Source organism: Chinchilla lanigera, unplaced genomic scaffold, assembly GCF_000276665.1.
Source record: "Chinchilla lanigera isolate Chin_1 unplaced genomic scaffold, ChiLan1.0 scaffold00016, whole genome shotgun sequence".
Classification (NCBI taxonomy): domain Eukaryota; kingdom Metazoa; phylum Chordata; class Mammalia; order Rodentia; family Chinchillidae; genus Chinchilla; species Chinchilla lanigera.
Window position 1 is genome coordinate 6,851,232 of NW_004955417.1, and position 13,216 is coordinate 6,864,447.

At 34.8% G+C, this 13,216-nt stretch overlaps 1 protein-coding gene across 6 annotated transcripts in view; it reads right to left on the reverse strand.

The window, feature by feature from the left end:
• Window positions 1-13,216, reverse strand: part of Nbn (nibrin) — a 39,564-nt gene that overhangs the window by 10,316 nt on the left and 16,032 nt on the right. For all 6 annotated transcript variants that reach the window (XM_005381759.2, XM_005381758.2, XM_013512756.1 and 3 more), the window contains 4 exons: window positions 12,209-12,306; window positions 10,168-10,297; window positions 7,773-8,042; window positions 5,910-6,354 (listed from right to left, as the gene is read on the reverse strand). In XM_005381759.2, the coding sequence (XP_005381816.1) occupies window positions 5,910-6,354; window positions 7,773-8,042; window positions 10,168-10,297; window positions 12,209-12,306 (943 nt within the window). The remainder of the gene's footprint in view (window positions 1-5,909; window positions 6,355-7,772; window positions 8,043-10,167; window positions 10,298-12,208; window positions 12,307-13,216) is intronic.

Consider the following 13,216-nt stretch of genomic DNA (forward strand, 5'->3'; position numbering starts at 1 on the left):
CGAACTCACGACTTTGCGCTTGCCAGGCAGGCGCTTTTGCCGCTGAGCTAAATCCCCAGCCCTTCTCTGTATCAATTTTAAAATGTGAATCAGCAGTTATCTCAAAATAAAAAAAAACTTTAAAAATCTTTTTTTTGTTGTTTTTTTGAGACAGGGTCTCACTATGCAGTTCAGGCTGGCCTTGAACCTACTTATATATCCTAGGCTAGTCTTGAACTTGCAATGATCCTCCTGCCTCAGCCTCCCAAATGCTGGGATTACAAGCATGCACCATTACACCCGGCTAAAAATCTCTTAGACTACAGGCTAAACACTTTTAGAACTAGATTCTTACTAAATGCATTTAGTAAAAAAAAAAAAAATTAAATAAATAAATAAATAAAAGCATTTAGTGCTGGAACAGTGATTTCACTTTTAACACACCTTCAAGTATATGATAATGAAATGCTACCACTCTCCAAACATCTCATATAGTACTTGGTTTGTACTTATTTTTCACTTAAAATGTCATAAGTTTTGAAATAGTAAAATAAGTATAAAGAGAATTATGCTGTAAAAATAAAATAGTTATATTGTCCGATATTGGTATACATCATGTAAACCATAGATACTAAATGACAGGTCTTTTCTGGCCCATGAAAGATTGATTAGTAGTGTCTATGTAAAGGATATGTGGTGCTTAGTTCCTGTCTTTCTCTAACCTGCTTTCTAGTGACCAACACCTGGTGACATGAGCTTTGGGAGAATGTGCACTGCTTAGGAACATCAATTAGCAGTTATACAGGATGGACAAACAGTTCTGTTACCAAAACCACAATCACTACCACATAGATCTGTATTCACTGGAAGTGGACCAACCTGGAAGAACATTTAAGGAAAAGAAAAAAAGGCTAGTAAAAAAAGGTTTAAGTATAGGATGAAAGTAATGGAAGAAAATAAAAAAGTATCATAAAATGAGAAATAAACATTGAAGAAAAATGTACTACAAACAAAAACATTTTTCAAACCATGGTCAAAATTATATGAATAGGGCCAAACTTTTAAAAGACTAAATGCTTATAATATATTAAATAACCTAAGAACAGACTATGGTATAGTCTGGAGAAAAAGTGAAAATGTAAACTGATAATATAAGTAGAATAAACATGGCTTTATAGAGATATAAATGGCTCTCTTCTAGACTGGTGTGAAGGATGGACAGTAGTGTAGACCATGACTAAATCCTGGCCAGTACCAAAATTCAGTGAGTACGGTTTCGAGAAAGCACCTTAGAAAGTAGGCAGGATTCAGTTGGACAACGCTTTTTCCTGTCTCTACCTTTCCTATCTCTATGTTCATCTTTCCTAGTACTATAGTTTAAAGATGTTTTGTTCTCACCCCCTCCAAGAACTGCTACATAAATTCATGTTGAAATTTGATTACTACTGTAGCAGTCTGGGGAGGTGGTGCCTTTAAGAGGTGATCAGGTCACTAAGAGGGAGGAACAGGTCTTCTTGGGACTGGATTAGTAACAGAGTGAGTTGTTATGAAGTGAGGCCACCTCCAGTGTTTTGTCCCTTCCACATGCACCCACATGCCCTTCCACTTCTCCATCACAGTAGGATGCAGTATGGGGCCCTTCTCTGAGAAGCTGCCTGATCCTGGAGTTCTAGCTTCTGAAACAGTTAAAGTTCTTTGCTTTATAAGTTACCCAATCTCAAATTTCTTTCATAGTAATAGAAAATGGATTAAGACATCTGGAAGGCAGACTTGATGGCTGGAGGTGTAATCTCAAAGAGCAGGAAGACAAACAAACACCTGGGACAGCAACCTGATTATCTACTTTCAGGTTTCTTTCATAGGCAAAAAAAAAAAAAGTACAACAACAAAAAACCCAATCTTACCTTACTTGAGCCCTTAATTACACAAGTTTTAAAAATCAAAGGAATTCTTTGTTTTGTTTTGTTTTGTTTTGACACAGGATTTCATTATGCAGTTCAGGCTGGCCTTAAACTCACTTTGTAATCCTGGTATTACCCACATACCAAAATAAGAGAAAGACCCAAAGAAGAAAGAGAACTACAAACCAATCTCCCTAGTGAACATAAATGCAAAAACCTCAGTAAGATACTGGCAAACAGAATGCAGGAAATTATCAAGAAAATTATACATCATAATTAAGAAGGATTCATTCTAGGGATGCAGGGATGGTTTAACATATGCAGATCTATAAATATAATACATCACATTAACAGAGCCAAAGACAGAAACCACATGATCCTCTCAGAGGCAGAAAAAAAATTTGACAAAGTCCAACACCCATTTATAATAAAAACCCTACAAAAATTTGCAATAGATGGTCTTTATTTCAATCTGATAAAAGTCATCTATGACAAATCAACAGCTAACATCAAAAACTGAAAGCTTTCACTTTAAAATCAGGAACAACACAAGGATGCCCACTATCACCACTCTTATTCAATACAGTTCCGGAAACACTAGCCAGAGCAATTAGACAAGAAAAAGAAACAAAGGAATAAGTATAGGGAAGGAAGAAGTTAAATTACTGTTATTTGTGGATGACATGATACTCTACATAGAAGATCTCAAAAACTATACCCAAAAACTTGTACATTTATTTATTTATTTATTTTTGGTTTTGGTTTTTCTCTGGTACCGGGAACCGAACTCACGACCTTGCGCTTGCCAGGCAGGCGCTTTTGCCGCTGAGCTAAATCCCCAGCCCCAAACTTGTACATTTAATAACCAAATTCAGTTACAATACAAAGGATACAAAGTTAACACTCAAAAATCAATAGACTTCCTATACACAAACAACAAATTCACTGAGAGAAAAAGGAAATCAAACCTTTCACAATAGCATCCAAAAAAAAAAAAAAAAAACCTAGGAATCAATCTAACAAAGTAAAATACATTGAAAATTACAGTATCCTAAAAAAGGAGATCAAAGAGGATATAAGAAAATGGAAGGCTCTTCCTTGCTCATGGATAGGAAGAACTAACATTGTGAAAATGGCCATACTCCCAAAACTGTTATACAGATTTAATGCAATTTTGATCAAAATACCATTAGCATATAAGAAAAAACATTCCCAAAATTCATTTAGAATCAGGGGAGACCTAGAATAGCAAAAAAAATTCTGTGCAACAAAGGCAAGGCAGCAGGCATCACAATCCCTGACTTGAGATTATACTACAATGCTACTGTGATAAAATCAGCATGGTGTTGGCAAAAAAAACAAAACAAAACAAAACAAAAAAACCCAGATCCAAAGATCAGTGGAACAAATTTTTTTTTTTTTTTTTTTCTTTTCAAGACAGGGTCTTGCTATGCAGTTCAGGCCGGCCTTGAGCTCACTTTGTAGCCCAGGCTGGCCTCGAACTTGCAACGATCCTCCTGCCTCAGCCTCCCAAGTGCTAGGATTACAGACGTGTGCCACCACGCCTGGCTAGTAGAACAAATTAGAAGATGCAGAAACAACTCCAAGCACACTCAGCCACCTTATCTTTGACAAAGGGGCCAAACATGTTCACTGGAATAAAGAGAGCCTCTTTAATAAATGGTGCTGGAAAAACTGGCTTTCCACATGCCAAAGACTAAAACTAGACCCATGTTTATCACCATGCACTAGACCAAAGTCAAAATGGATCAAAGATCTAAATACTAAAACAGAAACACTAAACCTATTGGAAGAGAAAGTAGGTAGAAATCTTGAAGACACAGGTGTAGGCAGAGCGTTCATAAACAAAACCCAGAGTGCAAGGAAATAATTCAAAGAAACTACAACTGAGATCTCATCTTATTAAAAAGCTTTTTGCACATCAAAAGAAATCACCAAAAGAGTGAAAAGACAATGCAGAGTGGGAAAAAATTTTAACCAGTTTCCCTCAAAGGACTTCTATCTAGAACATATAAAGAATTAAAAAAAATCTGACCCCCAAAATTCAAGGACCCTCTCCAAAAATGGGCATCTGAGATGAATATACACTTCTCAGATAAAGAAATACAAATGATAATACATATATGAAAAAATATTCAATACCATTGGTCATTGAAGAAATGCAAAATAAAACAACACTGAGATTACATTTCACCCCAGAAAGGATGGCTATCAAGAAATCAAGCCGTAACAAATGCTAGAAGGGCTGTGGGGAATAAGGAACCACTCTCCACTGCTGGTGGGAGTGCAGACTAGTGCAACCACTGTGGAAATCATTGTGGAGATTCCTTAAAAAACTAGAATTGGGGGTCCCATTTGACTCAGCTATTCCCCTTCTGGTTATCTTCCCAGAACCATTAAAAACATTATAGCATAGCAATATATGTGCACCAATCAAGGAATGAGTAAAAAAGATGTGGTATTTTTATACAATGGAGTACTACTCAGCCATAAAGGAGGATAAACTTGAGACTCGTGTAAGGTAAATGGATGCAACCTGTGGCCATGCTTACAAGTGAAATAAATCAGACTCACATGTGCAAACATCCTATTTTCTCCCTAGTGTGAGAAAATGAGAGTGAATAGTGTCTAAGGTATATAATGGATATAGTGAGTGGAAGAAATTATTCAAAGGAAAAGGAGAAGTATGATGGAGAGAGGGGAAAAGGGAAAAAAAACAGTCAGTTATTTTATTAGTGTCTCCTAGTTCACTGAAAAGGAAGGTTTGTGCCAATATTAACTGAAGAAAATTTTAATGTCCAGATCTTGTACTCTGAATAACTACTTTAAAGATAACATTGTGCACTATATTATCGATTGTTATTCTCCTATTTTGTTAGGAAATTTTGTTTTACCTTTATTCCATAAAATAAAAAAGTAACAAATAATGAAGATTCCCTTGTATAGCAATATACAGTTAAGATAGGTCATAGCCTTTGTTTTTTAACAGCAGCTACGATTTACATAGTGCTTGATACACACTAGATTTTCAACTGCTGTAGTGAATCAATTTTAATTTTGAATCATTTAGTCTTCACCCTTTCATCTACTCTTGTCCTCCTTTGTAGCTGTCATAGGAGGGGATGACCAGTGTCACGAGAGAGAGTGCACCCATGTGGGAGATCAGATGTTTTACTTTTGCAGTATTGGGGATTGAACACAGGGTGCCTCCACTGAGTTATATCTCTATCTTATATCTCCACCTTTTAAAAAAATTTTTAAGATAGGGTCTCTCTAAGAAGTTAGTTGCCTAGGCTAGGCTGGAATTTTCAATTTTCTTGCCTTAGGCTCCCACAGTTTCAGAATAATAGGCATGGACCACCATGTCCAGCTGCATAATCAGAAAACTATGATTTCATCCTATCTTTGTTCTCATCTAATGAGCTAACCAGACTGACTACAGGCAGTAGGTCAATTTACCGATACATAAAACAGGAAGCAAAACAAAGAGCTTTTTTAGCCAAAGTGGATAAATTATCAACATTTATGAAAATAGAACATTAAAGAACAAAAAGCCCTACTGATACCATACATGCTTTATCTTCAAAATTTATGTGGTAGAAACAGCAGTTGTTATACTAATTCCTTTCACTTTTTTGCCTATTTATTCTATTAAAGCATCTCCTACCATCATAATGATGGAAGAATATCTTTTATAATTTCATAGCCTAATGTAAAAGTCTATCAAAATAATCATGCATGGCAATTTTATGTGATTTCATTTTATACTGTTAAAGAATCACTGTTCCCCTTGCATACTTATAAATAAAAATAATCATTTTATAAACTGTATTTTATCAGGGTATTATTTTACCCCATCTACTAACAAATTTATACTTAATACTAAGTGTTGACATTATTTTTTTTCTCTCAAGTAGACAAAATGGATGCTCTCAATACAAGATTGAAAGTACTTTTTAACATTCTAAGTTTCTATTTGCATTACTTCTCATTTAAAATGTTACTTACAGCTATCTTGTCACTTTCTAGTACTATTTCATCATCAAAATTGTTATTTGTTTCTGTATCCATCCTTGGCTTTTTTCTAACATCAACATCTTTCTCTTCTTTTTCAACTTTTACTTCCATTTCTAATTCTGGTCTTGTGTTCTTGAAAAACTGCTCCAATTGTTCATCTTCTATGGAAAAATCAATTTCTTTTCTTTTCTTTGATCTTAGATTTTGTGTAGAAAGAGATTTACTGGCAGAGCTTTTCACACTGGATTGTAAGTCAACATCATCTGAAAATAAGTTTTCTGATTTTGTGTCCATAGGTTCATTCTGAGACAGACTTTGCTCTTTGTTTTTCCACAGTGAGGTTATAGCAGGTTGTGTTTGCTCTAAAAGAGAACAAGACATTTCTATTCTTGCTGATTTGGATGAAGACATTTCTTGGTTTTCTTCATCCCTTTCCCTTTAAATTAAAAAAGAAAACAAAACCAGAAAAGGAATACAGTTAAGTAAGTTTTTTAGTTGGCAATATTTATGACCCGCCTCCATATAATTTTCAATCTGTTCCTAATATATTGATTACACTGGAAATCAACAAACATCTGAGCCCGGTATGGTGGTGCATGCCTGCAATCCCTGTATGCAAGGGGGCCGAGGCAAGAGAATCACTGTGAGTTTGAGGCCAGCCTGGTCTACACAGTGATTTCAAAACCAGCCTGAACTACAGAGACACCCGACTCAAAAAAGAAAAAAAAAACAAAAAATAAATTAAAAAGTTAAACACTGTACAAAATTCACACATTCTACTGCTTGGGTAACACTGACAGTCCTTTGGTTAAAGGAATATGGACATTTCTACCTTCTCTGAAGTAGGATTAGCTGACAAATCAATGTGGAGGAAAAAGAAGAAAAATATAAAGGACCTATTCCCAGGAGACAGTACCTCACTTTATACTGTAGAAAGAATTTGTGGGCATGGAAAAATGAACCTAGGAATATAACCTAATGAATTAATGACAGCTAGATTCAAGATAATAAACCATGTAGCTAAATCTAGAATATGGCATCAGCTGTTCTTATGGTTTGTGTCTGGATGTCTCCCCCAAGCTAAATAAACCTTTCCTTCCTTAATTTTGGGTGTCAGATATTTTGTCCCAGCAATGAGAGAAAAGTAACCAAGATAGCTGTATACTGTAAATATTATGTGAATATATCACTAAGAATATTTTAAACGACATCATATCATTCACTTAATGCTGTATGTACTGAACACCGTTTAAGTGGATTGATTGCTTCAAGGCCCACAGAAGGTACAGGCTTGAGTCTCTTTTCTCTATGAATTTATTGGAGTCATGCTGAATTGGAACATTAAAGGTGATATTCTATTAACAGGGTACAGGACAGAAACACCGACTGAAAAGTTTTTGTAATAATTCAGGTGATGAGTTTGAAGTTAGGAGTTGGCAACAGATGTAGACAGCAAGGGAGGGACTGACAAGAAACTGTTCATAAGAACCTGGGGTGACAAAGGAGAAGTAGCAAGCTAACTTTACCTCACGAGAAAGGTGATCAAGGGAAATAGGCAGAAATGTGATTAGTGAACTTGGGTATGGGTGAATTCTTCAAGAGAATGCAGTAAATAAAACAGTAAATAAAACAGTAAAATAAAACAGCTTTTATTTTATATGAAAGATAAAGGAAAAGCTGTCTAATGGTCTCAGGGAAGGAGACTGGTACATTTCTGAGGGAATGAGTCCAAGGGTCACAGCTTTCCACAGAAGCGTACTTAAGCTGAACAGACTAAGGAGACTACTACTCTACAGCAATATAAAAATACTAAGGGTTTTTCGAGACATAGTACAAGTGTTACTTTAAACGTACCTTTTTTTGGGAGATGGTTGAAAGTAGTTTTTAATGGTATTTGTCTGTTGCTGTTGAGAAGCCCGATCTCTTTTACTTACACTTGGGAAATTAGTTGGTGAAAGCTGATAGTTTTGCATTTTTGCCCTAACTAGAGTACTTGATACTATGTTATTATTGGAGCTTGTTTTGGGTGGTTCTTTTATACTGGACATTTCTTGTGAAAATGTTCCGAATTTTTGTTCCATTCTGGAGATTTTCATTTCTTTTGGCTTTTCACTGGGATACATACTGTAACGAAAGAAAAGAATCCAAGGTAACCATCAAGTTAGCAACACTTTTTTATCCAAAACCAAAGATCCTTCAATAGTTCTAATGTAACATAATTTTAGAAGATGATCTTTATTAATAATTCAGTGAATAGATTTTACCACTTCAAGATCTTCTGTCAACTAAATGCCCTGAAGAATGATACCTTACCCTTCTTTATCCCATATAGGACATACTCTCACCTATAAAACAACTGTCAAATGTACATGGAATATCAGCTGATTATCCTGTAATAAATTAGGTGATAATTCTACGGAATTGTTTTTTTTTTTTTTTTTTTTGGTTTTTCTCCGGTACCAGGAACCGAACTCATGACCTTGTGCTTGCCAGGCAGGCGCTTTGCCACTGAGCTAAATCCCCAGCCCCCTACAGAATTGTTTTTATTTCATAGTTTTAAATTATCCCCATGTAAAAGTATGATAATAAAAATGAAGAATGAAATAAACTCCTTTATCCACTATCATAAATAGTATTTACATTATTTTAGATGAACTGATATATCTAGCTAGATAGCAGTTTCTAGTATACAGCTCTAGACTACCAGAAAAAAATATTTTAAACTCCTATTAAAAATATTTTAAACTCTAAACATAGACTTTTACAATGTATGTCTGAACAAATACTGCCTTTGCTATTTTTCACCAAAAAACCCAGCTGACTAAACATACACATAAAGAAAAACCTCAGGGATAAAGCTGTTGTTGTAGTAACTCTCAAAACATTACTAGATTTTCTTTAAAGATAAATCTGGCTACAATGTAAAACATGAGTGTATTAAACATTAAAATAAATACATTTCCCTATAGACTATTATTAAGAAAAACACCATAGAACACAAAAGAGCTAATGCCTCCCATTAAAAAAAAAAACTAAAAAACACAGAACCCCTTTCAAAATAGAAAACCACTGAAAAACTATCCTCATGGACAAATATTAACTATTTAGACAGCGAGATACAGCCTATAAAGCATCACCAAAATTATTAAGTAATATTTAAATACAGACAGCATCACATAAAAAATATATTTACAGTAGACTCCTCCCCCAACTGTGAGAGATATATTCCAAGGAGCCCAGAGGATTCCTGAAACCACTGATAGTACTTAGCTCTCTATATAGTACATTCTACCCTATACTATGATAAAGTGTAACACATAAATTAGGTAAGTAAGAGAATAACAAAAACAACAGAATGATCACATTATATTAGAAGTTATATGATTGTGGTTTGTTCCTCAAATTACTAAACTCACTTTTCTTGTGATGTGAGATAATATAAGTGATGAAAGTGATGAAAGGAAGTGAGACAAATTATACAGACACTATAATATAGTGTGAGGATACCAGTAAGGATTACCTGAACATGTGCACTGCAATACCAAAGACAGTCGATTTGCTAACTGTGATAGCTATTAAGTGACCAACAGGCAGGGAGCATATACAGCTTGGACATATGAACAAAGGGATGATGGCAAGAGATTTCATCGTGCTACTCACATAGCACATTTTAAAACTTCTGAATTGCTTATTTCAGGTATTTTTCATAAATGTTGTTGGACCATGGTTTACTATGGGTAACTAAAACTACAGAAAGTAAACTGCAAATGATCAGCACCTACTGCATTTCAAATTTATTTCACAAAACATTTAAAATTTTTTTCAAATTTGTACTTCACATGAAGTACAATTCTTTTTAGTTTTCCATGTATATTTATAAGGTACAAAAAAAATCCTAAGACAAGACTTAGGCTGGATAACTACAGCCTACAAATCCAATCAGATATGTCACTTGTTTTTATAAAGTTTTACTGGGACACAGCCACACTTATTCAGTTAAATGGTGTTTATGGCTATTTCCATGCCACAATGGCAGGATCAAGTAGTGAAGACAGAGACAAAGAGCTCACCACAACACAGTATTTTCTCACTGGTTCTTTACAGAAATCTGCTAACTCCTCTCCTATGATTTTATTTTCTCTGGCATGCCTTTCACCTGAGATGAGTGGATAAAGACACTGACTTTTCTTCTTGAAAACAGTATTGATTTACTGATAAAATAAAAATAATACTTTGTTAACAGTTTTACCACGTATCTGCCAGGTCTGATTCTGCATCAGCTACGTATGTTGTAGTGTTCACAGGAGCACTTGGCATTAGTTTTTCATTGACTGAGCAGCCTTGTGAAAGGCTTGGCCCTGGCGTCGTTGTCATTAATCCTGCAAATCACACAAGTGAAAAGAAAAAAATCACAACCACTCAACACAAAACAGACACTTGATCCCTGCAAACTGTTAGGACTGTACCATGCTGGGGGGATTATCGCATCCATAGCATGCTAAGTAATGTAGCTCATGGCTGTCTCCAGTCAGCAGAGCTAAGAAACACTCACCAAAATCATCTACAGTATCCTGTTACCCTATTACATCTATAATGGACTTGTCTAAACCAAATGATTTTACAGATACATCAAATCTTTGCTGCAAAGTATTACCAACTTAAAAAGTAAAATCCACTTAAATTCTAATTCAAATGTTTTAAGGCAGGAGACCAAAAACTTACATTTATTCCCCACAGAAAGTACATCTACCTTATATCTACACAAATCACAACCAATTTGGCCTATTATTTTGAAAAGAAACACATTATTTGAAATGAAGGCATATTACATCATTTTAGACATTTTTCACTATTCTACAAACTACGATGATTACTTCAAAATTTACTTACTAGAATAGCAACTTAGTTCAAGCACCTCTTTTGGGATATATTTTTTGAGCTGGACTGTAGAGAAAAATGAGGTAGTGATGTTCTCTAACTTGTCTCTGTTAACCAAAGTCCAGTAAACACTGAGAAATAACTGAAGAACTCAGGAAGCAAATAAATGTACACAGGACAAGAGTGGATGGTCGCTATGCAAAGGAAGAGGGAAGTTGCTACAAAAAAAAATTTAAAACTCTCTAACGTGAAGAAGAAAAGTTCAAAGCCAGGCATGATGGTAAGTGCCTGTGGAGGCAAGAGGAATGGAATGGCTAGCCTGGGCAATTTAGTGAGATCTTGTCTCAAAATTTAAAAAAAATTAAAAAGGACTGAAGATACTTCAGTGGTAGAGTACTGGCCTAGCATTCTCAGGGGTTGGATCTGACCTCTAGTGCTGATAAAAAAGGCAAGAAAAGAAAAAATAAACCATCTTATAATAGTAAAATCAACTTATTTCTAAAAAACAGGGTATAAGAATACAGTCATCCCTAAGTATCCAGAGCACTGGTTCCAGAACCCCCCGGCCCCTATTTAGATACTAAATTCTCAGGTGCTCAAGTCCCTCATATAAACTGGCGTCACATTTGCAAATAACTTACACCTGCCTTCACATATACACTGAATCCTCACTACTTATACTACCCAATACACCATGTAAATGCTAAGTAAACATTGTTATATTTAGAAAGTAAGAAAAAAAATTGTACGTGCTCAGTATAGATCCATTTTTCCCCTAAATGTTTTTGAGCAATTTTAGTTGCTTTTCAGTATAAAACTTGTGGATACAAAGAACCAAACACAATTAAAGGGTAACAGTGACTATCTCTCTGAGCACTTCCAGAATAGCTTTCTGCTCATTCCCCACTTCCAATTTGGATCTCCATAGTCTCATTTCCACATCACAGTGATCTGCTCCTTCTACCAGAAATGAGGTCAGCTCTCCACACGTCCGTCTTTTCCCCTCTTTCAGGATGCATGAAGTTCGAATATCACATCTTCAGTGAGACCTTCCCTGACCACCTGGCTACAAGAGCCTGCTTCCTGACACTATCACTTCAACTTGCCTTACTTTCCTTTTGTATTTGTACCCAAACTTATGTGTGTGTGTTTGCTTAGTTTTGAATCTTGAGCATTAGAATATAAAGATCACAAGAATTGGGATCTTCTTTATTCACCAATGAATCTTCAATACCTTGAATAGTTTCTAGAACATGGCAAGAGATACTTCTTACATAAGTAAATTAATATAGAAAGAGACAAATTTAGAAAGGAAATATGGTCATATTTCGCAAATGTAACTGTAAAGTGCATACAGTCTATTACCAATTACATAAGAAAGTTGCTAAAGAATCAATGAAATAATACTTTACCTATGTGGGGCTGGCCCTGAGGATTACAGTAATTCTCTGTACTCATGAAAATAACTGCCAATCCAATTTCTGCTTCAGGAATAGGTCTAAGACCCTGCCTGTTAGAAAAAAAATGTAAGGGTAATATAATTATGCTTTTATTTAAATGGTCAAGCTGAATCAATGTTTTATATTAATAACATGTTTGGAGTACATAAATATTAGCACTATTGTGGGGAACTAGTACATGTGCATAACACATCTTAATTCTTTTCTCTATTTTCATAAATCCCCTACCCTTCTCCTTTTTATCCTCCACTTTCAGGGATATCTGAAAGTTATGATATGGACAGAATCTGAAATGCACAGAGTGCTAGCATATTGGATCAGTGTTACCTTGAGACAAGTCCACACCTTTTAATACTTCAGTTAACTTCATCTATAAAATAAGAGGCTAAAGTAAAGGATATAGGTCTTTCCAGTTCTAACGTTCTGTAATTTTCAGAATAAGAAAACAGTATTAGCTAGATGGAAGAAAAAAAGACCTTTATGAACAAATCTATGATTACTATCATCTAAGATAAAATCTTAGAGAAAGAAGAGGGGAGTGGGGAAGAAGGGAGAAATAACCTTACATACACTGTATCTATACTTGTGCGTAAGTTTACTGCAGCAGTTCTTTTATCAAGTTTACATATATTAAGGTATCATATTAAAGGAATCTTATTGTGAGTCTATTTTCTGTAACACGGTTGACTTTACCAAACATTTAATATAACAAATATAATGCTATGTAGAGACTATAACTCAAATTTGAAAGAGGTACAAGAAAACTTTTAATAATCAGTGCAAAGATGTCTTAAGTGATTATATTAATGTAAAATTATTAGTAATTTGTATGTGCCAAATTAACTAAATTGGGTCCAAAATGTACAATTATAACATTATTATACTAGAAAAGAGTAAGACTTTAAAAAAATATAATAATCAAGTAATGGCATGGATCTACCTATTGTGTATATAATTCCA